The 22,617-nt window shown below is 43.6% G+C and overlaps 1 protein-coding gene across 1 annotated transcript in view; it reads right to left on the minus strand.

Moving 5' to 3' along the window:
• Window positions 1-909: 909 nt before the first annotated feature.
• Window positions 910-22,617, minus strand: part of insc (INSC spindle orientation adaptor protein) — a 100,621-nt gene continuing 78,913 nt past the window's right edge. The window contains exons 8-13 of the mRNA XM_014124676.3: window positions 17,676-17,847; window positions 17,238-17,416; window positions 17,082-17,148; window positions 14,477-14,632; window positions 5,970-6,046; window positions 910-2,447 (exon numbers count right to left, since the gene is read on the minus strand). Of these exons, the coding sequence (XP_013980151.2) occupies window positions 2,319-2,447; window positions 5,970-6,046; window positions 14,477-14,632; window positions 17,082-17,148; window positions 17,238-17,416; window positions 17,676-17,847 (780 nt within the window). The 3' untranslated portion in view covers window positions 910-2,318. The remainder of the gene's footprint in view (window positions 2,448-5,969; window positions 6,047-14,476; window positions 14,633-17,081; window positions 17,149-17,237; window positions 17,417-17,675; window positions 17,848-22,617) is intronic.

Here is a 22,617-nt window from a genome sequence, read left to right on the forward strand (position 1 = left end):
GCCCCCTAGCCCTAACAGGTAAAACATTTTGACATTACAGACTCGCACAGGGAGACGTTGAAAATATCAGTGAAGACACTTGCCAGTTGGCCAGCGCATGCTCGCAGTACACATCCTGGTAATCCGTCTGAATGTTGACCAGTTTTAAGGTCTTACTCACATCGGCTGTGGAGAGCATAATCACACAGTCTTCCAGAACAGCTGGTGCTCTCATGCCATGTTTCAGTGTTATTTGCCTTGAAGCGAGCATAGAAGTAATTTAGCTCGTCTGGTAGGCTCATGTCACTGGGCAGATCTCAGCTGTGCTTCCCTTTGTAGTCTGTAATAGTTCGCAAGCCCTGCCACATCTGACAAGCGTCAGAGCCGCTGTAGTACGATTCGATCTTAGTCCTGTATTGATGCTGTGCCTGTTTGATGGTTCGTCGGCGGGCATAGCGAGATTTCTTATAAGCTTCCGGGTTAGAGTCCTGCTCCTTGAAATCGGCAGCTCTAGCCTTTAGCTCAGTGCGGATGCTGCCTGAAATCCATGGCTTCTGGTTGGGGTATGTACGTACGGTCACTGTGGGGACGACATCATTTTGTTAGTGATAAAGAAACAAATTTGAGCATTGTTCCTTGGAGATGTATGTCTGGCAGTGTAGCAGCTCTCGTGAGAGAGGCGTGGCTATGGACCTTAGGCCCTCATTAGGCCTTATGAAGGGATATAAGGCATCATTGATAATTGAACAGTCATCTCCTGTGACATGGTCTCGCTTTGATGAGCCAAGTTCTACCTTTGGCGTGCCGTGTTACTCTTGTTCTTCATAGCTTTTTCTGGTCACATTAGCACAGTAGTGAAGCCGAGTTTCAATGGAGTCAGTTTCTGAATGGATACTTGTCTTGACAGTGACAAACAAACACAACATTCCGTTATAAGATATGCTCCCTTTATTACAGTATATGCATGCTATACAATGTCATTTATTTTTAAATATATATCTTTTTTAAAACAGTTTCACTGCAGATATTGTGTTTTACGATCCATTTATGTTTCTTGGTAGCAAATACAATGTTTGAGATCTAAGGCGAGATTGTAAAATACAATATGGTCAATTTCAAATAACTTTGTTGCCAGATAAACCTACTTCAGGAGTCGTCTTCTGCTCCAAACAGTAACCTATTTTATTAACTCTGAACTAGGGAGGTTTAATTAGATCATGTAATCAAATACCTTGACAAGATACTGTTTGTGCCACAAACTCATTTTACAAATTCTTATCTGAAAGTAACAGAGCACAATAGTAATTTCTAATATATTAACAACCCATTAAATTGGCAGCTGACAAGATGTAAAATAGACAGTCAGTGAAATCTTTGACAAACTGACTGATTTTAAAATGATGCAGGAACTGACCAACAAGCTGTTCATTTCCAACACCTACACTGTGTTGGGAGCCTGACACTTCAAAAGGTAGACTCGGTGAAATGTTGCAACGAGCAGCACCTCAGATATTGAGATGAGCAAGATACAGGACTATACAGTCACACAGTTTCTGCACGTGTGCACAGGTTCACTTCAGGTTGTTCATAGTGTGGTTGCCAGGGCACCAGAATAGTGGAGAAGTTGAGCCTTGCGCTTCAACGCTGTTGTTGCGGAAATTGACCCACCGCTGTTTACGTTCTGCTTCTACGTCATATCGCTGAGTCTACCTTTAAAGTGTTCTTGGTTCATTATCTGTCACTTTGAATTTCCTTTCTAGCACCCACAGTGTTAGGAGCCTAACACTTTAAAAAACAGCTCTTGATTCATTATGGGTAACTTTGTACATTTCTAACACCCACTGACTTTTTAACACTTGGTTTAATGATGGTCCCATATGTACACTGTGGGTGTTAAAAACACTAAGGAGATTTTGGTACTAATTCATGAATGCTTCCATCATGTACATTATTTTAGCTTACCAGCTTGTCCTCAAATTTTGGTGATATGTACTCTGAGAATGGAAGTTCTGAAATGACTAACGGCAATTCCGTTCATGCTCAGATTTCTTTGGTAAACAGTCAAGGCGTGCGTTGGGATATAGGGACTGATTTCATCAACCCTTCCTTTGTCTGTGTTTTTAAGTCTCAAGCTGAAACAAAAGCTCACTGCGACTCCCCCAGTACCTGTGCACCAGTGGAGGCTGCTGAAGGGATGACGACTCATGATAATGTGCGGAACGGAGTCAAACACGTGTTTGATACCATTCCATTTTTCTCCATTCCAGACATTATTATGAGGCGACCACCCCTCAGCAGCCTCCACTGCTGAGCACCCAACCCCTCTGCTCTGGATCTTCTCATACAAAGCTCTCTTCCATGTTGGAGCACAGCAGGAAAGAGTCCACCAGTCTGGGCTTGATCAGCTGCTGGTGGTCGGCGGCCTCGATGCTGTCTGGACACCCCGCCGCCAGCCTCCTCAGGGCAGCCTGCAAAGCACAAGGAGGGGAATGGATCAGTGAAGACACTCAACATCTATTCCAATGACTGCACTATAGCACATGACATAGCATAAAATAAGATTAATCTATATACAGGTAACTGACAAAATGAGCGTTGGGCCACCAAGAGCCGCCAGAACAGCTTCAATGCGCCTTGGCATAGATTTTACAAGTGTCTGGAACTCTATCGGAGGGATGCGACGCCATTCTTCCATGAGAAATTCCATAATTTGTTGATGGTAGAAAACACTGTCTCAGGCACCGCTCCAGAACCTCCCGTAAATGTTCAATTGGGTTGAGATCTGGTGACTGAGACACACACCCTTTAAACCCGCTGTGCTCTTTTAAGACCCCTCTTTCAAAGTCCCAGATCTTTTCTTCTATCCATGGTAGCCAAAATAATGGGCATATTTATACATGGCCCTAAGCATGATGGGATGTTTTAATTGCTCAATTAACTCAGGAACCACACCTGTGTAGAAGCACCTGCTTTCAATATACTTTGTATCCATCATTTACTCAAGTGTTTCCTTTATTTTGGCAGTTACCTGTAGAGCAATAGACTATAGAGCTAGATATTGCTGATTCGCAGATATACAGTGCCTTCTGAAGGTATTCAGACCCCTTGACTTTTTCCACATTTTGTTATGTTACAGCCTTATTCTAAAATGGATTAAATATAAGAAAAAACATCAGCAATCTACACAATACCCCATAATGACGAAGCAAAAACAGGTTCAGAATTTTTGGCAAATATATATAAATAAAAAAAACACGTATTTACATAAGTATTCAGACCCTTTGCTATGAGACTCGAAATTGAGCTCAGGTGCATCCCGTTTCTATTGATCATCCTTGAGATGTTTCTACAACTTGATTGGAGTCCACCTGTGGTAAATTCAATTGATTGGACATTATTTGGAAAGGCACACACACACCTGTCTATATAAAGTCATGTCAGAGCAAAAACCAAGCTAAGAGGTCGAAGGAATTGTCCTTAGTGCTCCGAGACAGGATTGTGTCGAGGCACAGATCTGGGGGAGGGTACCAAAACTGAGCAATCAGGGAAGAAGGGCCTTGGTCGGGGAGGTGACCAAGAACCCGAAGGTGTAACGATCGTCGAAAGGAGTAGACCAAGGTGCAGCGTGGAAAGTGCTCATATTTATTGTAACTCAGAACACTAAATCAAAATAACAAAACAACAGAAACCGAACGTCACGTTCTGCAGGCTTTACTGAGCTGTACCAAAAACAAGATCCCACACGGAAGGACTGCCTAAGTATGATTCCTAATCAGAGACAACGACAGACAGCTGCCTCTGATTGGGAACCATACTCTGCTCAACACAAAGAAATAGAAAACATAGAATGGAACATAGAAATACCACAACCTAGATTGCCCACCCCATATCACACCCTGACCTAAACAAACTAGAGGAAATAAAACGTCTCTCTAAGGTCAGGGCGTGACAGATGGTCATTCTGACAGAAATGTAGAAATCCATGTTATTCAATTATTGCATCCACGCTGCTCGCGCGCACCAACGAGCATCTGCGTTGCCAAGGGCTAAAATAGAAATTGGTTCTATTTCTGACCCAGATCGCACTGCAAGTCCTGCCTCTCCCATCTCACTGGTTTGTAGAAGCAGGTACCCACGTGCCATCTCCTCATTGGTTATACCCACATGGGTGACTGAAGACGAACGAGGTCAGTGGCGGTAATGCACCTAATTTATGAAAGTTGCCAATCGCAATATAAAGTCAAGAGAAGAAAAAGCCTGGAAGGAAGAGAGATGATTAGAAACGATTCGGTTGACAGTTTTATGTGTGGACTAATTGTAGGAGTAGAGGACCTTGGGCATTTCAGGTAAAATAACAACTAAATGTTTATCCCAGGACAAATTAGCTAGCAAGTGCAAGCTAGCTAGCTAAATTGCCATACATGTTTAATGCTTTTCGACCTGTCCCAAAATGTATGTAATTGGTTGAGTTTGTTTTGATATTTTAACCTGCATGTCGTGATCGCGTTTGGTGTGGGGGGACAAAATACATTTATGCACGATGGCGCACGCGCGCAGCTGGTTTGGGTTCCGTGTAAAGACTCTCAGACCATGAGAAACAAGATTCTCTGATAAAACCAAAATTGAACTCTTTGGCCTGAATGCCAAGTGTCACGTCTGGAGGAAACCAGGCACCATCCCTGCATCATGCTGTGGGGATGTTTTTCAGCAGCAGGGACTGGGAGACTAGTCAGGATCGAGGCAAAAATGAACGGAGCAAAGTACAGAGATATCCTTGATGAAAATCTGCTCCAGAGCACTCAGGACCTCAGACTGGGGCAAAGACTCACCTTCCAACAGGTCAACGACCCTAAGCACACAGCCAAGACAACGCAGGAGTGGCTTCAGGACAAGTCTCTGAATGTCCTTGAGTGGCCCAGCCAGAGCCCAGACTTGCCCCCGATCTATCATCTCTGGACAGACCTGAAAATAGCTGACAGAGCTTGAGAGCATCTGCAGAGAAGAATGGGAGAAACTCCCCAAATACAGGTGTGCCAAGCTTGTACCGTCATACTGAGTAAAGGGTCTGAATACCTATGTAAATGTGATATTAGCAAACATTTCTAAAACCCGTTTTTGCTTTGTCATTATGGGGTATTGTGTGTAGATTGATGAGGGAAAAGGCTGTAACCTAACAAAATGTGGAAAATGTCAAGGGGTCTGAATACTTTCCGAAGACACTGTAAATACTTCAGCTACTTGCTGATGGGCTGAGGATTGACTGACTGCAGTGCATGACTGCTTCAGTATTTTGTATTAAAACAAGAGGGAGCATGGCAGTATGAAACAAAATTACAGTTCTGCAGCAGGGGAATACCACATATTTACATATCAGTTAACAACATTATCTCTGAATGCCAACCCTCTTTGAAGGCTGGTTCAAGTCCTACAATATCTCAATTTTACCCCTGACGATAGCGATTAAAAAAAAATCCTATTAAATTGACTTGATTATAGCAAACACTGTAAAACAGTGAAGGAGATAGCCCTTATGTGCAAGAGCCATCCAGCAGTCTTAATTAAGCCTATGACTCTTACACACAGATCTAAAGAGCTCTTTATCTAGCCTGTGATCTGGCCTTATCAATTATGAGCAGGCTGACTGAATGATAAAGGATGAACAGGAATATGTATGATATGTGCCTATTTAAGCATACCCGGCTACATAGCGGGATCTCCTTATAATGAGAAGACTGGTTCAGATGCAAGGACTGCAGTGTCTTTCTACTTTGCCCCATGGACATCAACCTCTCATTACTTACGTCTAAGTAATTAGGTACACTTATGCACTGGAAAGATATTACTTCAGAGTGCAGTACAGGTGTATGGGAAATATACATAGCAGAGGCTTTAAAAATGTACATACAATACACGTTCAAACACATTCTCAGGAATATAACTATTGTACACAGACAATCATACTAACACATACTCAAAGATCTAATACATACCAGACATGCAACCAGAACAGAGTCGCTGTTGTTCCTCTCTGCTGGTGAGCGACACAGTTCGATTAGTCGAGGAACAGCTGGAGAAATGGAAGACCATGGTTAGTTTAGCAATTGTGTTGCAGATTGTTCTACATAAAGTTCCTTTGATTACTGTGATTTAGGGCTGGATTCAATCCATATCACCGGAGATCCACGGTATAGCGCGATTCAAATTTAAGGTCATTTCCGATTGAGCGTTTATCCTTAATGCAGTCTCCATAAACATTACTTGGGGCCCCACAAGGGTGCGTGCTCAGCCCCCCTCCTGTACTCCCTGTTCACCCATGACTGTGTGGCCATGCACGCCTCCAACTCAATCATCAAATTTGCAGACCACACACACACACACAACAGTAGTGGGCTTGATTACCAACAACGACGAGACAGCATACAGGGAGGTGGTGAGGGCACTCGGAGTGTGGTGTCAGGAAAGCAACCGCTCACTCAACAAAACAAAGGAGATAATTGTGGACTTCAGGAAACAGCAGAGGGAGCACCCTCCTATCCACATCGATGGGACAGTAGTGGAGAAGGTGAAAAGCTTCAGGTTTCTCAGCATACACATCAGACAAACTGAAATGGTCCACCCACACAGAGTGTGGTGAAGAAGGTGCAATAGCGCCTCTTCAACCTCAGGAGGCTGAAGAAATTTGGCTTGTCATCTAAAAACCTGAAACTTTTACAGATGCACAATTGCAAGCATCCTGTTGGGCTGTATCACCGCTTGGTACGGCAACTGCACCGCCCTCAACCGCAAGGCTCTCCAGAGGGCGGTGCGGTCTGCACAACGCATCACCGGGGGCAAACTACCTGCCCTCCAGGTCACCTACAGCACCCGATGTCACAGGAAGGCCAAAAAGATCATCAAGGACAACAACCACCCATGCCACTGCCTGTTCACCCCACTACCATCCAGAAGGCTAGATCAGTACAGGTGCATCAAAGCTGGGACCGAGAGACTGGAAAAACAGCTTCGATCTTAACCTGTTAGGGCTAGGGGGCAGCATTGACACGGCTGGATAAAAAACATACCCGATTTAATCTGGTTACCACTCCTACCCAGTAACTAGAATATGCATATACTTATTACATATGGATAGAAAACACCCTACATTTTCTAAAACTGTTTGAATGGTGTCTGTGAGTATAACAGAACTCAAATGGCAGGTCAAAACCTGAGAGATTCCTTTACAGGAAGTGGCCTGTCTGACCATTTGTTGAACTTCTTTTCCATCTCTATCATTTACTAAGGATCTCTGCTCTAACGTGACACTTCCCACGTCTTCCATAGGCTCTCAGAGCCCGGGAAAAAACTGAATTTCGTCATTCCAGCCCCAGGCTGAAACACATTATCGCCTTTCTCAAGTGGCCGATCAAGAGACACTGGCTTATGCGCGTGACCCCGACCGCCCCCGCCTTTGGGATTTTTTCCTCTGTTTGCCGAAAAGGAGATTCCCTGTCGGAATATTATCGCTTTTCTACGAGAAAAATGTCGTAAAAATTTATTTTAAACAGCGGTTGACATGCTTCGAAGTACGGTAATGGAATACTTAGAATTTTATTGTCACGAATTGCGCCATGCGCGTGACACTTCTTTACTATTTCGGATAGTGTCTGGAACGCACGAACAAAACGCCGCTATTTGGATATAACGATGGATTATTTTGGACCAAACCAACATTTGTTATTGAAGTAGCAGTCCTGGGTGTGTATTCTGACGAAGACAACAAAAGGTAATGAAACTTTTATAATAGTAAATATGATTATGGTGAGTGCTAAACTTGCCGGGTGTCTAAATAGCGAGCCCGTGATGCCTGGGCTATGTACTTAGAATATTGCAAAATGTGCTTTCACCAAAAAGCTATTTTAAAATCGGACATATCGAGTGCATAGAGGAGGTCTGTATCTATAATTCTTAAAATAATTGTTATGCTTTTTGTGAACGTTTATCGTGAGTAATTTAGTAAAATATTAGCGAATTCCCCGGAAGTTTGCGGGGGGTATGCTAGTTCTGAACGTCACATGCTAATGTAAAAAGCTGGTTTTTGATATAAATATGAACTTGATTGAACAAAACATGCATGTATTGTATAACATAATGTCCTAGGGTTGTCATCTGATGAAGATCATCAAAGGTGAGTGCTGCATTTAGCTGTCTTCTGGGTTTTGGTGACATTATATGCTGGCTTGAAAAATGGGTGTCTGATTATTTCTGGCTTGGTACTCTGCTGACATAATCTAATGTTTTGCTTTCGTTGTAAAGCCTTTTTGAAATCGGACAGTGTGGTTAGATTAACGAGAGTCTTGTCTTTAAATGGCTGTAAAATAGTCATATGTTTGAGAAATTGAAGTAATAGGATTTTTAAGGTTTTGAAAATCGCGCCACAGGCTGGCAGTGGCTGTTACGTAGGTGGGACGAATTCGTCCCGCCTAGCCTAGAGAGGTTAAGGTCATCAGACTGTTAAAACAGCAATTACTAACATTGAGTGGCTGCTGCCTACATACAAACTCAAATCATTGGCCACTTTAATAAATAGATCACTAGTCACTTTAAATAATGACACTTTAACAATGTTTACATATTGTAGCAGGTTCAAGGGTGTGGGGTGTCCACGTCACCAAGTTCAATAACCAAACACGCACAACTAGAATACAAATGGGGAGTTTGGCACCTTGGGAAAAAGGGGGGAATTCACCAACCATTTCACAATCCGTTCTCGTTGTCCGTTCCATTCTCCAGGGGTAATCTTAAAACTCGAGTCCTCAGCCAAACCGGTTCGGTACACAGTGGGGGTAATCAGACAGCTAGTTGTCTCTCCTCACACCCTTTCCCATTCTCTGCCCCGTTGTGCAGGCCACTCCGTTCTTTATCCCCAAGCACTCCCTGGCTTAATGAACCACAGGCTCGCCTCGTTGGGGCAGGAAGTCCATATATGGCTCGGGTGGTGGAGCCAGCAAGCAAGGTATCTCCTTCCAGTTCCCTAGAGCATCCCTTCTGGAGAGGGCATCAGCATTTCCATGGGCTGCGGCTGATCAGTGTACGACAGAGAAAGCAAAGGGCTGTAAGGATAGGAACCAGGGGGTGTTCTTATTCTGTAACGTCCAAACTAGTGGTGCATGGTCCATTACGAGGGTGAAGTGCCGTCCCAATAAGTAATATTTCAGCATCACCAGGTGCCCACTTGATCGCTAGACATTCTTTCTCCACAGTAGAATATCTTTGTTCCCACGGCAACAGCTTCCGGCTAATGTACATGACTGGGTGTTCCTCACCTTCTTGTAGCTGTGATAGGACGGCACCCACCCCTGTTTTGGATGCATCAGTCTGTACCTCCTGTGGTTTGGGGAAGTCCGGGGTCACCAGCACAGGTCCAGAACACAGTGCTCCCTTTAGGTCCTTGAAGGCTTTTTCCGTCTCTTCTGTCCTCATCACCTGGGCGGGCAGACAAGGACCCCAAGTACTCAGCCTCCCACAGGCCAAGCCGACATTTCTTTGGGTTTGCTGTTAGCCCCGCCTCCCGTAAGGCCTGCAGTACCGTGCTCGTCTGGTTTAGATGTGTCTCCCACTTGCTCCCATGGATCACAATATCATCGATGTAGGCTGACGCATACTCACGATGGGGATGGAGAATCTGGTCCATCAACCTCTGGAAGGTGGCTGGGGCCCCGTGCAGCCCAAAGGGCAGCTTCTTGTAGTGGAACAGTCCATCAGGGGTGGCGAAAGCAGTTTTCTCCCGTGCCTCGAGAGCTAAGGGCACCTACCAATAACCCTTCGTCAGGTCGAGCATGCTGATAAAGCGGGCGGTCGCTAGCCATTCGATTAATTCCTAAATTCGGAGCATGGGGTAGGCGTCGAACTTTGAGAGTTCATTTACCTTTCTAAAATCATTACAGAAGCGAATGGTGCCGTCTGGTTTCGGCACCAACACTATGGGGCTGCACCACTCACTATTCGATTATATCAGCTTTTAACATTGTTTTTACCTCGGTCTTGACAGCCTCTCTCCTTGCTTCCGGTATGCGGTAGGGTCGCAACTTCACCTTTTTCCCGGGTTCGGGGATGATGCTGTGCTTTACCAGATTGGTGTGTCCTGGGTCACTGGAGAACACATCCTGGTTCCGGCCGACCAACTCCCTCAGCTCCTGCTTCTGTACTTGGTTCAGCTGCTCCCCCTTGGATCGAGAACATCAGGTAGGGTAGCAGCTGGTCCCAATTCTTTCTGTCTGCCTCCATCACCTTCTTTTGCATCTGCTTCAGGGTTCGATTGAATTGTTCCACCAACCCATCGGTCTGCTGGTGATACACTGAGGTGTGCAACTGGGTTATTTTCATTAGTTTGCATAGATCCTTCATGATTCGCGACATGAACGGGGTGCCCTGGTCGGTCAATATCTCGTCGGGGATGCCTACTCGGGAGAACAGCATAAACAACTCACGTGCGATTCCCTTGGTGGCCATAGTGCGCAGGGGAATGTCTTCCGGGTTCCTGGTGGCATATTCCAGAATCACTAGGATGTATTGGTGCCTTCGGTTGCTCTTGGGTAGAGGTCCCACGAGATCCATTGCGATCCTGCTGAAAACGGACTGAAATAATAGGTGGGGGAATTAAGGAGCATCGAAAGTGGAGTTTAGGCGCCACCTGCTGGCACTCTGGGCAACTGTGGCAGTAATCTTCCACTGCTCTCTTCACCCCCGGCCAATAAAATCGTGCCTTGATCCTGTCTAAGGTTTTCTCCACCCCTAGGTGAGCCCCAAGAAGGTGGGAGTGCGCCAACTGCAGGACAGATGGTACAAAGGGATGGGGCACCAACAACAACAACAACATACATTCGTCATTCTTCACAACCTGATATAGCAACTTCTTTATAGAAAAATGGGGGTTGGTGATTTGAATTACCCCCTCCACTTCCTGGAATCCACACATCTGGGCATCCCTCCTTCTGGCATCCCTCCCACCTCTCCGGGCTTCTGGTTCCCTCAGTTCCTCACGTCTCCGGACATACTGGTACACGGTTGGTGGAACATCGGGAAATCCCTCCCAATAAGGACCGGCACAGGCAGGTTCGGGACGACTCCCACTGGCCCCATGTGTTGTCCCTTTGCCGTTGTCCCTGAGGCCGAAGGACATTTCCTGCTGTCCAGTAAGCGCGTTGTCTCGGGGAGTTGGCTGTTGTTGTCCCCTCCATCCTTGGCCGGGGTCCTGGCGTGGTCCTCCGCTCCTTCAGGCGAGTGGAGGGTTCCGCCTTCCGTGATTGTCCGCTGTGCAGGAACTCCAAAACCACCTGTTGTCCCTTCAACAGTTCCACCAGCTGATCTGCGCTCTGCGGGTTAGCTTGGCTTGCTAACCTTTTAGCTTTGAACAGGAGAGAGCATAGAAATGTATCTATGACCACTTTCTCAATGGGCGTGAGCATTAGTGGTTCAGCAGTTAGCCAGCTCTTGGCCAGTCTAATTAGATCATGCATTTATGATCGGGGGAATGCTGTAGGATCATACGCCCAATCATAGAATCTTTGTGCCCTGCTAATCAGGGTGTAACCATACCGGCGCATAATTTGCTTTTTCAGCCCCTCGCAATGTGTCTCCTGGTCAGCCGTCAGATCCTGATAGGTCTTCTGTGCCATGCCTGACTGGAAGGGTGCTAGCCGGCTGGCCCATTGCTCATGGGGCCATTGCTCTCCGCCATCCTCTCCAAACCTTCGAGGTAAGCCTCAAAGGGCTATGTTCACCACCACCAGCTCTTTCACCAATGCTTCCATTGTGCTCTGTGTCTGTTTAGTTATTGGGTTTGGTTTGGGTTGCCTGCATTCTCCACCACATATAGCAGGTTCAACGATGTGGGGTTTCCACATCACCAAGTTCAATAACCAAACACGCACAAGGAGCACAACTAGAATGCAAATGTGGAGTTTATTAGGGAGTTTTGCACACTGGGGAAAAGGGGGGAATTCACCAACCATTTCACAGTCCACAATCCATTTTCATTGTCCGTTCTGTTCTCCAGGGGTAATCCTAAATCTCAGGTCCCCAGCCAAACCGGTTCGGTACACAGTGGAGGTAATCAGACAGTCCAGGTCACAACAGGTAATCACACACTTCTCACACTCTTCATAACATACGCTTCCCTCTCCTTTCTCTGCACCTTTGTGCAGGCCGCTTCCTCTTTTATCCCCAAGCACTCCCTGGCTTAATGATCCACAGGCTCTCCTCGTTGGGGCAGGAAGTCCATCTACCACAGCCAGCGGGCTGCAAGGTATCTCCCTTCAATCACTACTCCCCTCACCTCTCCCTGCCGTCTGCCACAATATCTTACATTACTCATATGTATATACTGTATCTTATAACATCTATTGCATCTTGCCTATGCCGCTCGACCATCGCTCATCCATATATTTATATGTACATATTCTTATTTAGCCTGTTAGGGCTAGGGGGCAGCATTGACACGGCTGGATAAAAAACATGCCCGATTTAATCTGGTTACCACTCCTACTCAGTAACTAGAATATGCATATACTTATTACATATGGATAGAAAACACCCTAAATTTTCTAAAACTGTTTGAATGGTGTCTGTGAGTATAACAGAACTCAAATGGCAGGTCAAAACCTGAGAGATTCCTTTACAGGAAGTGGCCTGTCTGACCATTTGTTGAACTTCTTTTCCATCTCTATCATTTACTAAGGATCTCTGCTCTAACGTGACACTTCCCACGTCGTCCATAGGCGCTCAGAGCCCGGGAAAAAACAGAATGTTGTCATTCCAGCCCCAGGCTGAAACACATTATCGCCTTTCTCAAGTGGCCCATCAAGAGACACTAGCTTATGCGCGTGACCCCGACCGCCCCCGCCTTTGGGATTTTTTCCTCTGTTTGCCGAAAAGGAGATTCCCTGTCGGAATATTATCGCTTTTCTACGAGAAAAATGTCGTAAAAATTGATTTTAAACAGCGGTTGACATGCTTCGAAGTACGGTCATGGAATACTTAGAATTTTATTGTCACGAATTGCGCCAAGCGCGTGACACTTCTTTACTATTTCGGATAGTGTCTGGAACGCACGAACAAAACGCCGCTATTCGGATATAACGATGGATTATTTTGGACCAAACCAACATTTGTTATTGAAGTAGCTGTCCTGGGTGTGTATTCTGACGAAGACAACAAAAGGTAATGAAATTTTTATAATAGTAAATATGATTATGGTGAGTGCTAAACTTGCCGGGTGTCTAAATAGCGAGCCCGTGATGCCTGGGCTATGTACTTAGAATGTTGCAAAATGTGCTTTCACCAAAAAGCTATTTTAAAATCGGACATATCGAGTGCATAGAGGAGGTCTGTATCTATAATTCTTAAAATAATTGTTATGCTTTTTGTGAACGTTTATCGTGAGTAATTTAGTAAAATGTTAGCGAATTCCCCGGAAGTTTGCGGGGGGTATGCTAGTTCTGAACGTCACATGCTAATGTAAAAAGCTGGTTTTTGATATAAATATGAACTTGATTGAACAAAACATGCATGTATTGTATAACATAATGTCCTAGGGTTGTCATCTGATGAAGATCATCAAAGGTGAGTGCTGCATTTAGCTGTCTTCTGGGTTTTGGTGACATTATATGCTGGCTTGAAAAATGGGTGTCTGATTATTTCTGGCTTGGTACTCTGCTGACATAATCTAATGTTTTGCTTTCGTTGTAAAGCCTTTTTGAAATCGGACAGTGTGGTTAGATTAACGAGAGTCTTATCTTTAAATGGCTGTAAAATAGTCATATGTTTGAGAAATTGAAGTAATAGGATTTTGAAGGTTTTGAAAATCGCGCCACAGGATAGCCGTGGCTGTTACGTAGGTGGGACGAATTCGTCCCGCCTAGCCTAGAGAGGTTAATCTCTTTAGATTTGTGTGTATTAGGTAGTTGTTGTGGAATTGTTAGATTACTTGTTAGATATTACTGTACTGTCGGAACCAGAAGCACAACCATTTCGCTACACTCGCATTAACATCTGCTAACCATGTGTATGTGACCAATAAAATGTAATTTGATTTGCTTTGATTTTAAATTTGAATCACGCTATACCGAATCGAGCCCTAAGAGAGCCAAAAAAGGCTTCAAAGGTAAGAATTTCCTCTAGTAAAATCAGTTCTTATAAATAGATATCCCCCCTAGAGGGAACTTCTGTTGCGAGTTGGACACATCACACCAAAATGTCTCAAAAGTGGGGTCATCCCAGTCGAGATCTTGAATGCAAATAAAAAGTAAAAGGCCAAAACAGCAGTTGAGAGTCTAAATGCTATACGCTTAAGTAGCAGAGAAGCCGATGGCCTATGAATTAGGGGGATGTTGCCTCTAAACACTAATCTTGAATCAGTTTAGCATTTTCCCCACTAATTGTGAAATGTAGGATTGGGGGAGGGAAGCTAATCTTAGATCTGTACCTAGGGGAAACTTGACCCCAGAGCAATGGCCTATACCTCGCAGCTGGATGGCTGTTTGGGCCACGTCCGGGTCTCTGCTCAGACGGGCCAGTGTGACAGCGGCTTTCTGCTGGACCCGCTCGCATGCCGCACCCTCCGATGGACTGGAGGAGGATGGCTTCTCGCCCAGCAGCTGGAGCAGTCTCTCAATACCTAGCAAACAACAGAGACACAGTCAGAGTACGTAGACACACAACACAGACAGTCAGAGGCCGTAGACCAGGGATCATCAACTAAATTCAACCGCGGGCAGATTCTTTCCTTGAGCGGATGGTCGGGGGGCATGAACATAATTACAAATAATTTGTAGACTGCAAATTCACCGCAAGAAGCCCAAACAGATATGTTTGACTAAAACATAATCATTTCAAACCTTGTTTACATTTGTATACGATCCCATGTCTCTATTATGCGTGGTAATACTTGGGAACAGATTTCTTAAATTAAAATCACTTGGAGCTGATTTCCTGGGGTTTTTACAGTATTTTATGTCCAACAATAAAATAAAAAAAGTGTATACATTGTTTTTGGCTCAGAAAACTTGGGGGCCCTGCCGTAGACCATGCCCGCTACTGGCCGTTCTCCCGCCGTAGACAAGGCCAAAAAATTGTAGCCCTCCTATACCCTGCAAATCTAGAATAGTCCCAGTAAGCAAAAGTATGTTGAAAAGGCATTTAAAACTGCACATTTTAGAGTGGCCTTTTGTCCCCAGCACAATGTGCACCTGTGTAATGATCATGCTGTTTAATCAGCTTCTTGATATGCCACACCTGTCAGGTGGATGGATTATCTTGGCAAATGAGAAATGCTCACTAATAGGGATGTCAACAAATTTGTGCACAAAATGTGAGAGAAATATGCTTTTTGTGCATATAGAACATTTCTGGGATCTTTTATTTCAGCTCATGAAACAAGGGACCAACACTTTACATGTTGCGTTCATATTTTTGTTCAGTATATTTTTCAGACGTTGAAGTTAGGTTCATTTTAGGTTCTAAACAAAAGGTGAAAATACGTATTTTCCAGACATTGAAAATACGTATTTTCCGGATGTTGAAAACAGGATAATTTTTCAGTTCTGAAGGAAAGTTGAAAATCTGTAATTTATAGATGTCTTTTTTGGACCAATTCAAGGCCGGTCCAGACTGGACCAAATCTGAACCAAACATTGATGTGTATGTTTGGGCCAAAAAAAGATGTCTGGACAGGACCAAAAAAAAGATGTCGGCGTCAGCCTGTGTTTACTGGGGTGTAGCCTACAGTACAATGGAGAAGAAAAAAAATTCCACTACAATGGAATTTTATAAATGCCCATACACATGGTAGGCTTACCGTTTGTAAAACACAAAAAAAAGATGTCCAGACAGGACCAAAGAAAGACATCAGTCCGTGCTTACTGGGGTGTATCCTACAGTATCAGCCCACAATGGAATTTTATGAATGGCCATCCATGTGGTAGGCCCACCATTTGTAAAACAGGCCGTTGCATTGGCTTTATTATTCCTGATTTCTGAGACTAATCAATTTGGCTATTTAAGCTCTGAATATCAGTTACCAAACTTTATCAGGAATTATCCTGAGCTTATTTGCAATGTTTACACAGAGGGAAATGCAGAAGTATTTTCTTTTTCGCTATGATCAGCTCGTAAAAAAATGATGGATACAAACTTGAAACCACTGATTCATGACAATTTAGCCCATGAGTTGAAACTCCTAGACAGCAGTTGTAGAGTATCTTCATTGTCCATTCCATTTTGTCCATTTTACTTTGACCTGTTTGTGCACTATTTAGGTTATTTGATCGGAGGTAACGTGCATGAAATAAAGTGTGCACTGCTTATCACAGGGCAGCATCGGCGCTCACCAAAAACCCAAATGCCACTGGTTGAGAGAAATTGTTTTGGGGCAGAATTATGTGAGGTTTTATGTGTTGTTAGAGGTGCGTCTTTGTCAATTAACTTGGAAAATACCGCCCTTGTCAATTTGCCACAATAGGCGGCCGCCTAATCCTACCTCATGGGCGGGCTGGCCCTGCCGTAAGAGGACATAGATACAAAACACACAGAATATGAAAAAATAGATAAACACAGAGGCAGGGGCTCAATACAAAACATAAACAACAACAGGTCAGACGACAAACTAATAGGGTTGAAGAAGCAGGCAACATGACAAAAATGTGGGTTTACGTTGCCATCTTGAGGATTTTAACTGCAATACAATGGATGGGTTTTTCCCTTTAGCTGTCCTGTGTGATTCTGTCATTTATCTGCAATAATTTTGATAGCATTCTTTGATATTAATCAATTTCTCCATCATGACCAGTGAACACACGTGTGGAGATGTCAATTGTGAAGTCATCCTCATTCAGTGCCTTCCTGTATTATACTTATGCTAAAACGTTTATTCTGTTCTACTGAGCCATTTACTAAATGTTCATATTCTTATATTTTATTATTTCTTATTGTTGTAGCATTGATGAGAAGGAACCTGCAAGTAAACATTCCATTGAACTGTATATACCATGTGTATCCTGGACATATTACTAATAAAACTTGAAACTTGAGATATCAAATACTAGTAAAAACATAGTTTTTTTGCATACCCTTCTCTTGCAGGACTTCAGATGAAGACTGCTCCAAAACAGAGAGGTTTGCCAAGATGGTCACCACCTAAAAAGGACCACAGTCAATAGGGCATGTTACACCAGAGATTTGACCACGCTCAACACATTTTAGCTATGGATCAGTGTGTCTTCTACCTGATCTTTAGAGTAGGGAGTATCCACTCTTTGGCGGTCTTTGCAGGACTGGAAGAGGATGTGGATGGCGTTGAGCTGAAGGAGGATCTCACAGGCCATGCTGTCGAAGAAAGTGATGTTGGCAAGGGCAGCAGACGCCAGGAGGAAGACCTCACCACAGGAGGCACTCTCGCACAACTCTGGAAGAAACACATGCACACGTTTATCTCCGGAAATCATCTCAACCTCATCTTGACCTTACATTCATAGCTCCGTCTATGAATTTGAGAGTGGTCACATTTCCGCAGCCCCATCCCAGAACAAAGTTAGCTGCCGTTCTTTTGTTTTTCGTATTAAAGCGTGGGCCTTTAAAGTGTTTCAGAATGAATAATGATCTAGCTCAAGGACCTGTGGCCATATCAAATCCCTGAAGTACAGCAACCAAGTACAGCAACTCACGGATGAGGGCGGTGACGATGTCCTGCATGCTCTCTAAGAAGCTGCCCAAGTGCTGGGTGGAGGTGTGGTGAGGCGAGGTGATCTGGGCCACCACCGCCGCTGCCTCAGCCCTCGCCGCCTCAGCACTGTTCTCATCGGTCAGGATGTCAGCCAGGCACAGGATCCCATCCACCTAGAGTATAGAAGGATTGACACATTACACGCAACGACAAGCACATTCTGTTATGTCAAATCTCCTCATGCTAAACATAAGGATAACACGACAACGTAGCAACTGGTTCAGTGGCATCAAACCAGTGGTGGAAAAAGTACCCAATTGTCATACTTGAGTAAATGTAATAGATAAGAACTCGCGTAAAAGTGAAAGTCACCCAGTAAAATACTACTTAAGTATCAAATTACATGTAATTGCTAAAATATACTTAAGTATCAAAAGTACAAGTATAAATAATTTCAAATTCCTTATATTAAGCCAACCAGGCGGCACCATTGTTTTAGTTTATTGTTTTTTTTATGGATAGACAGAGGCACACTCCAACACTCAGACATAATTTACAAATGAAGCATGTGTGTTTAGTGAGTCCGCCAGATGGCAGTAGGGATGACCAGGGATGTTCTCTTGATAAGCGTGTCAATTGCACCATTTTCCGGTCCTGCTAAGCATTCAACATTTTTGGGAGTCAAGGAAAATGTATGGAGTAAAAAGTATATGATTTTCTTTAGGAATTTAGTGAAGTAAAAGTTAAAGTTGTCAAAAATATAAATTGTAAAGTACAGATACCCCATAAAACTACTTATGTAGTGATTTAAAGTATTTTTACTTAAGTACTTTACTACACTGCATCAAACTTTATCTGAGGGAATTCAGTACATAACACATTCCACACACACACATTAGCCTAGCCCCATACCCACATATTGTATTTTCCATGGTCAACTCTTCTATCATTTTTAAGCCCTACATACAATGCATTCGGAAAGTATTCAGACCCTTTGAAGTTTCCACATTTTGTTACGTTACAGCCTTATTCTAAAATGTATTTAAAAATTGTACACACAATACCCCATAATGACAAAGGTTTTTAGTAATGTTTTCAAATTTATAAAAAACAGAAATACCTTATTTACATAAGTATTCAGACCCTTTGCTATGAGACTCAAAATTGAGCTCAGGTTGATCCTGTTTCCATTGATCATCCTTGAGATGTTTCTACAACTTGATTGGAGTCCACCTGTGGTAAATTAAATTGATTGGACATGATTTGGAAACACACACACACACCTGTCTATATTTATTTTACCTTTATTTAACTAGGCAAGTCAGTTAAGAACAAATTCTCATGTTCAATGACGGCCTAGAAACAGTGGGTTAACTGCCTTGTTCAGGGGCAGAACGACAGATTTTTACCTTGTCAGCTCGGGAATTTGATCTTGCAACCTTCCGGTTACTAGTCCAATGCTCTAACCACTAGGATACCTGCCGCCCCTATATAAGGTCCCACAGTTGACAGAGCATGTCAGACCAAAAACCAAGCCATGAGGTTGAAGGAATTGTCCATAGAGCTCCGAGACAGGATTGTGTCGAGGCCCAGATCTGGGAAAGGGTACCAAAACATTTCTGCAGCATTGAAGATCTCCAAGAACACAGTGCCCTTCATCATTCTTATATGGAAGAAGTTGGAACCACCAAGACTCTTCCTAGAGCTGGCCGCCCAGCCAAACTGAGCAATCTGGGGAGAAGGGTGTTGGTCAGGGAGGTGACCATGAACCCGAATTGTCATTCTGGCAGAGCTCCAGAGTTCCTCTTCCTCTGAGAAGCTTCCAGAAGGACAATAACCTCTGCAGCACTCCACCAATCAGGTCTTTATGGTAGATTGGCCAGACTGAAGCCACTCCTCAGTAAAAGGCACATGACAGCCTGCTTGGAGTTTGCCAAAAGGCACCTAAAGGACTCTCCCGACAATGAGAAACAAGATTATCTGGTCTGATGAAACCAAGATTGAACTCTTTGGCTTGAATGCAAAGCGTCACGTCTGGATGAAACCTGGCACCATCCCTATGGTGAAGCATGGTGGTGGCAGCTTCATGCTGTGGGGATGTTTTTCAGCGTTAAGGACTGGTAGACTAGTCATAATCGAGGGAAAGATGAACGAAGCAAAGTACAGAGACATCCTTCATAAAAACCTGCTCCAGAGCGCTCAGGACCTCAGACTGGGACGAAGGTTCAGCTTCCAACAGGACAATGACCCTAAGCACACAGCCAAGACAACGCAGGAGTTGTTTTGAGACAAGTCTCTGAATGTCCTTGAGTGTGTCAGCCAGAGTTTTGAACCAGATCAAACACCTCTGGAGAGACTGGAAAATAGCTGTGCAGCGACGCTCCCCATCCAACCTGACAGAGCTTGAGAGGATTTGCAGTGAAGAACGGGCGAAACTCCCCAAATACAGGTGTGCCAAGCTTAGAGCATCATATCCAAGAAGACTCAAGGCTGTAATCGCTGGCAAAGGTGCTTCAAGGAAGTACTAATTAAAGGGTCTAAATACTTATGTAAATGTGATAGTTACGTTTTTTGATTTATATACATTTGCAAAAATGCTTAACCTGTTTTTCTTTGCAATTATGGGGTATTGTGTGTAGATATAATATATATATTTTTTTTTTAGAATAAGGCTGTAACGTTACAAAATTTGGAAAAACTCAAGGGGTCTGAATACTTTCTGAATGCACTGTACATGCATTTGGCCTTGTTTCGACGACGGAGGTCATTAGAATAATATCCAGCATGCTTTGAAAGTATTAATGTTTACATTTTGGTCATTTAGCTGACACTCTTATCACAACATAGTTCCATCAGACTTCTGATACAAATGTAGGGTGAAAAGGGGAATTGCAATAAAAAAAACTTTTACTTCACTACATTCCTGACACCTGAAAGTACTTGTTACATTTTGAATGGTTAGCAGGACAGAAAAATGGTCCAATTCACACACTTATCAAGGGAAAACCCATGGCCATACCTACTGCCTCTGATCTGGCGGACTCACTAAATACAAATGCTTCATTTGTAAATGGTGTCAAAGTGTTGGAGTGTGCCCCCGGCTATCTGTAATAAAAAATAAATAAAACGGTGCCGTCTAGTTTGCTTAATATAAGCAATTTGAAAGGATTTATACTTTTACTTTTGATACTTAAGTATATTTAAAACCAAATACTTCTAGACTTTTACTCAAGTGCTATTTTACTGGATGACTTTCACTTTTACTTGAGTCATTTTCTATAAAGGTATCTTTACTTTTACTCAAGTATGTAAATGTGTTACTTTTTCCACCACTGCTGGAAGGAGACCGCCTGGGAATATCAGGTGCTCTAAGATCCTCCCCAAAATGTATCTGGATGTTTTTGCCCTGCTTTTATCTTAATTCTGATTGGACATTGTTTAAGGTGGCCAAGGGTTGTGGGTGGGTATGTGTATGTATGCGTGTGTGTTGTGTGGTAGGGGTAGGCAAACTAAGAGACATACATAGCATGTTTGTGTGTGTGTGTGTGTGTGTGTGTGTGTGTGTGTGTGTGTGTGTGTGTGTGTGTGTGTGTGTGTGTGTGTGTGTGTGTGTGTGTGAGAGAGAGAGAGAGAGAGAGTGCGAGTCAACCCAAGGAAGTTGAGTCGAATGAGGAGTGTCTGTCTATACAGTGGACTTTTTCATCCAGGTTTGGAAATAAAATCTTTATCCACATGGTGGCAATGTTGTACAGACAAAACTCTGGTACACTTCCCACTGCTACACTAAACTTTTTTGACCTTGCGTCTTTGAGCAGTGGTGCCAGTGACCTAGCATATATTAGTGCCCAAATATACTGTGGAAGAAAATGTGTATTTTTATTAATATTAGCACAGATATTACCTTAAAACAAATAACCTGTATAACTCTGCCCTTTGAAGAATTTGACGGTCTAGTCTGTAAGAGTAGCGAACAAATTACAATACAGAGCACGCAAACAGAAAAACATTGAAATAATTGCCACTTTTTGCTTTTATATCTCAGCTTGAGTAGAATTGTTTGAGTGAGCTCATACAAACTATCCATCACAGATTCACCTGTCAGAGTCATTTCCTGAAGACCATCACTATGAGCTTCACGATAGGACAACTCCATATTTCTGGCTCCTAATCCGTCACCAGTGTGCCCATTGACGCAGAACAATCCACCTCAAACTCCCGTCTTTCTCAGCAATATTCTGCACTGAGATGAACTTCTCATTCACATTTTGCCCCCGGTCTACTCCGGGTCTCTTCCTAAAATTGTTCCTCATCGGAAGGAAGAAGACACTCACATGGCTTGATTTATGACAGTTTTGTAGCCTAATAACAAATGTCTACTACCTACTTTTTGAAAGGGGCATATATAATAACTTTGTACTGAAGTTAAGCTGCCCAAATACTATGTACTTTTTGTCAGTGTGAATTTTGTCTCCTAGTGCAGTAGACATTCAACCAAGCTCCACGACCATGGAGGTTAAACTTCATCGTGATCATTTGTGATATTTTAGGGCTCTATTTAATCTGTATCGCTGAAACATTACAGATTGCGCAACAGAAATGATGAAGTCATTTCCGATTGAGCCGACATATGCAGTGTTTACCGTGAATGCAGTCTCCGCTAACGCGGGAAACATTGCCTTTAATTTTCAATCAAGCTGTAACGCTGAACTTCCACGATACCTATTGAATCGAGCCCTTACTGTTTTAACCACATGCCCCAACAGACGTAAACAAACAGTTTCCAACCAATGAGATAAAAGGTGGGAATCAGTCCCTTTTCTCCATCACCCGGCAACTGCGACAGGTGTGGTTGTCGCGGCTGAGCGATGGCTTGCGTTCGGTTCGTAGCATCAACTTCAGCAACAGTTCCCCCCCCGGAGGCATTGGATCTAATCTGGGGCCCA

This window comes from Salmo salar, chromosome 10 (genome assembly GCF_965601325.2).
Source record: "Salmo salar chromosome 10, fSalSal1, whole genome shotgun sequence".
Classification (NCBI taxonomy): Eukaryota; Metazoa; Chordata; class Actinopteri; order Salmoniformes; family Salmonidae; genus Salmo; species Salmo salar.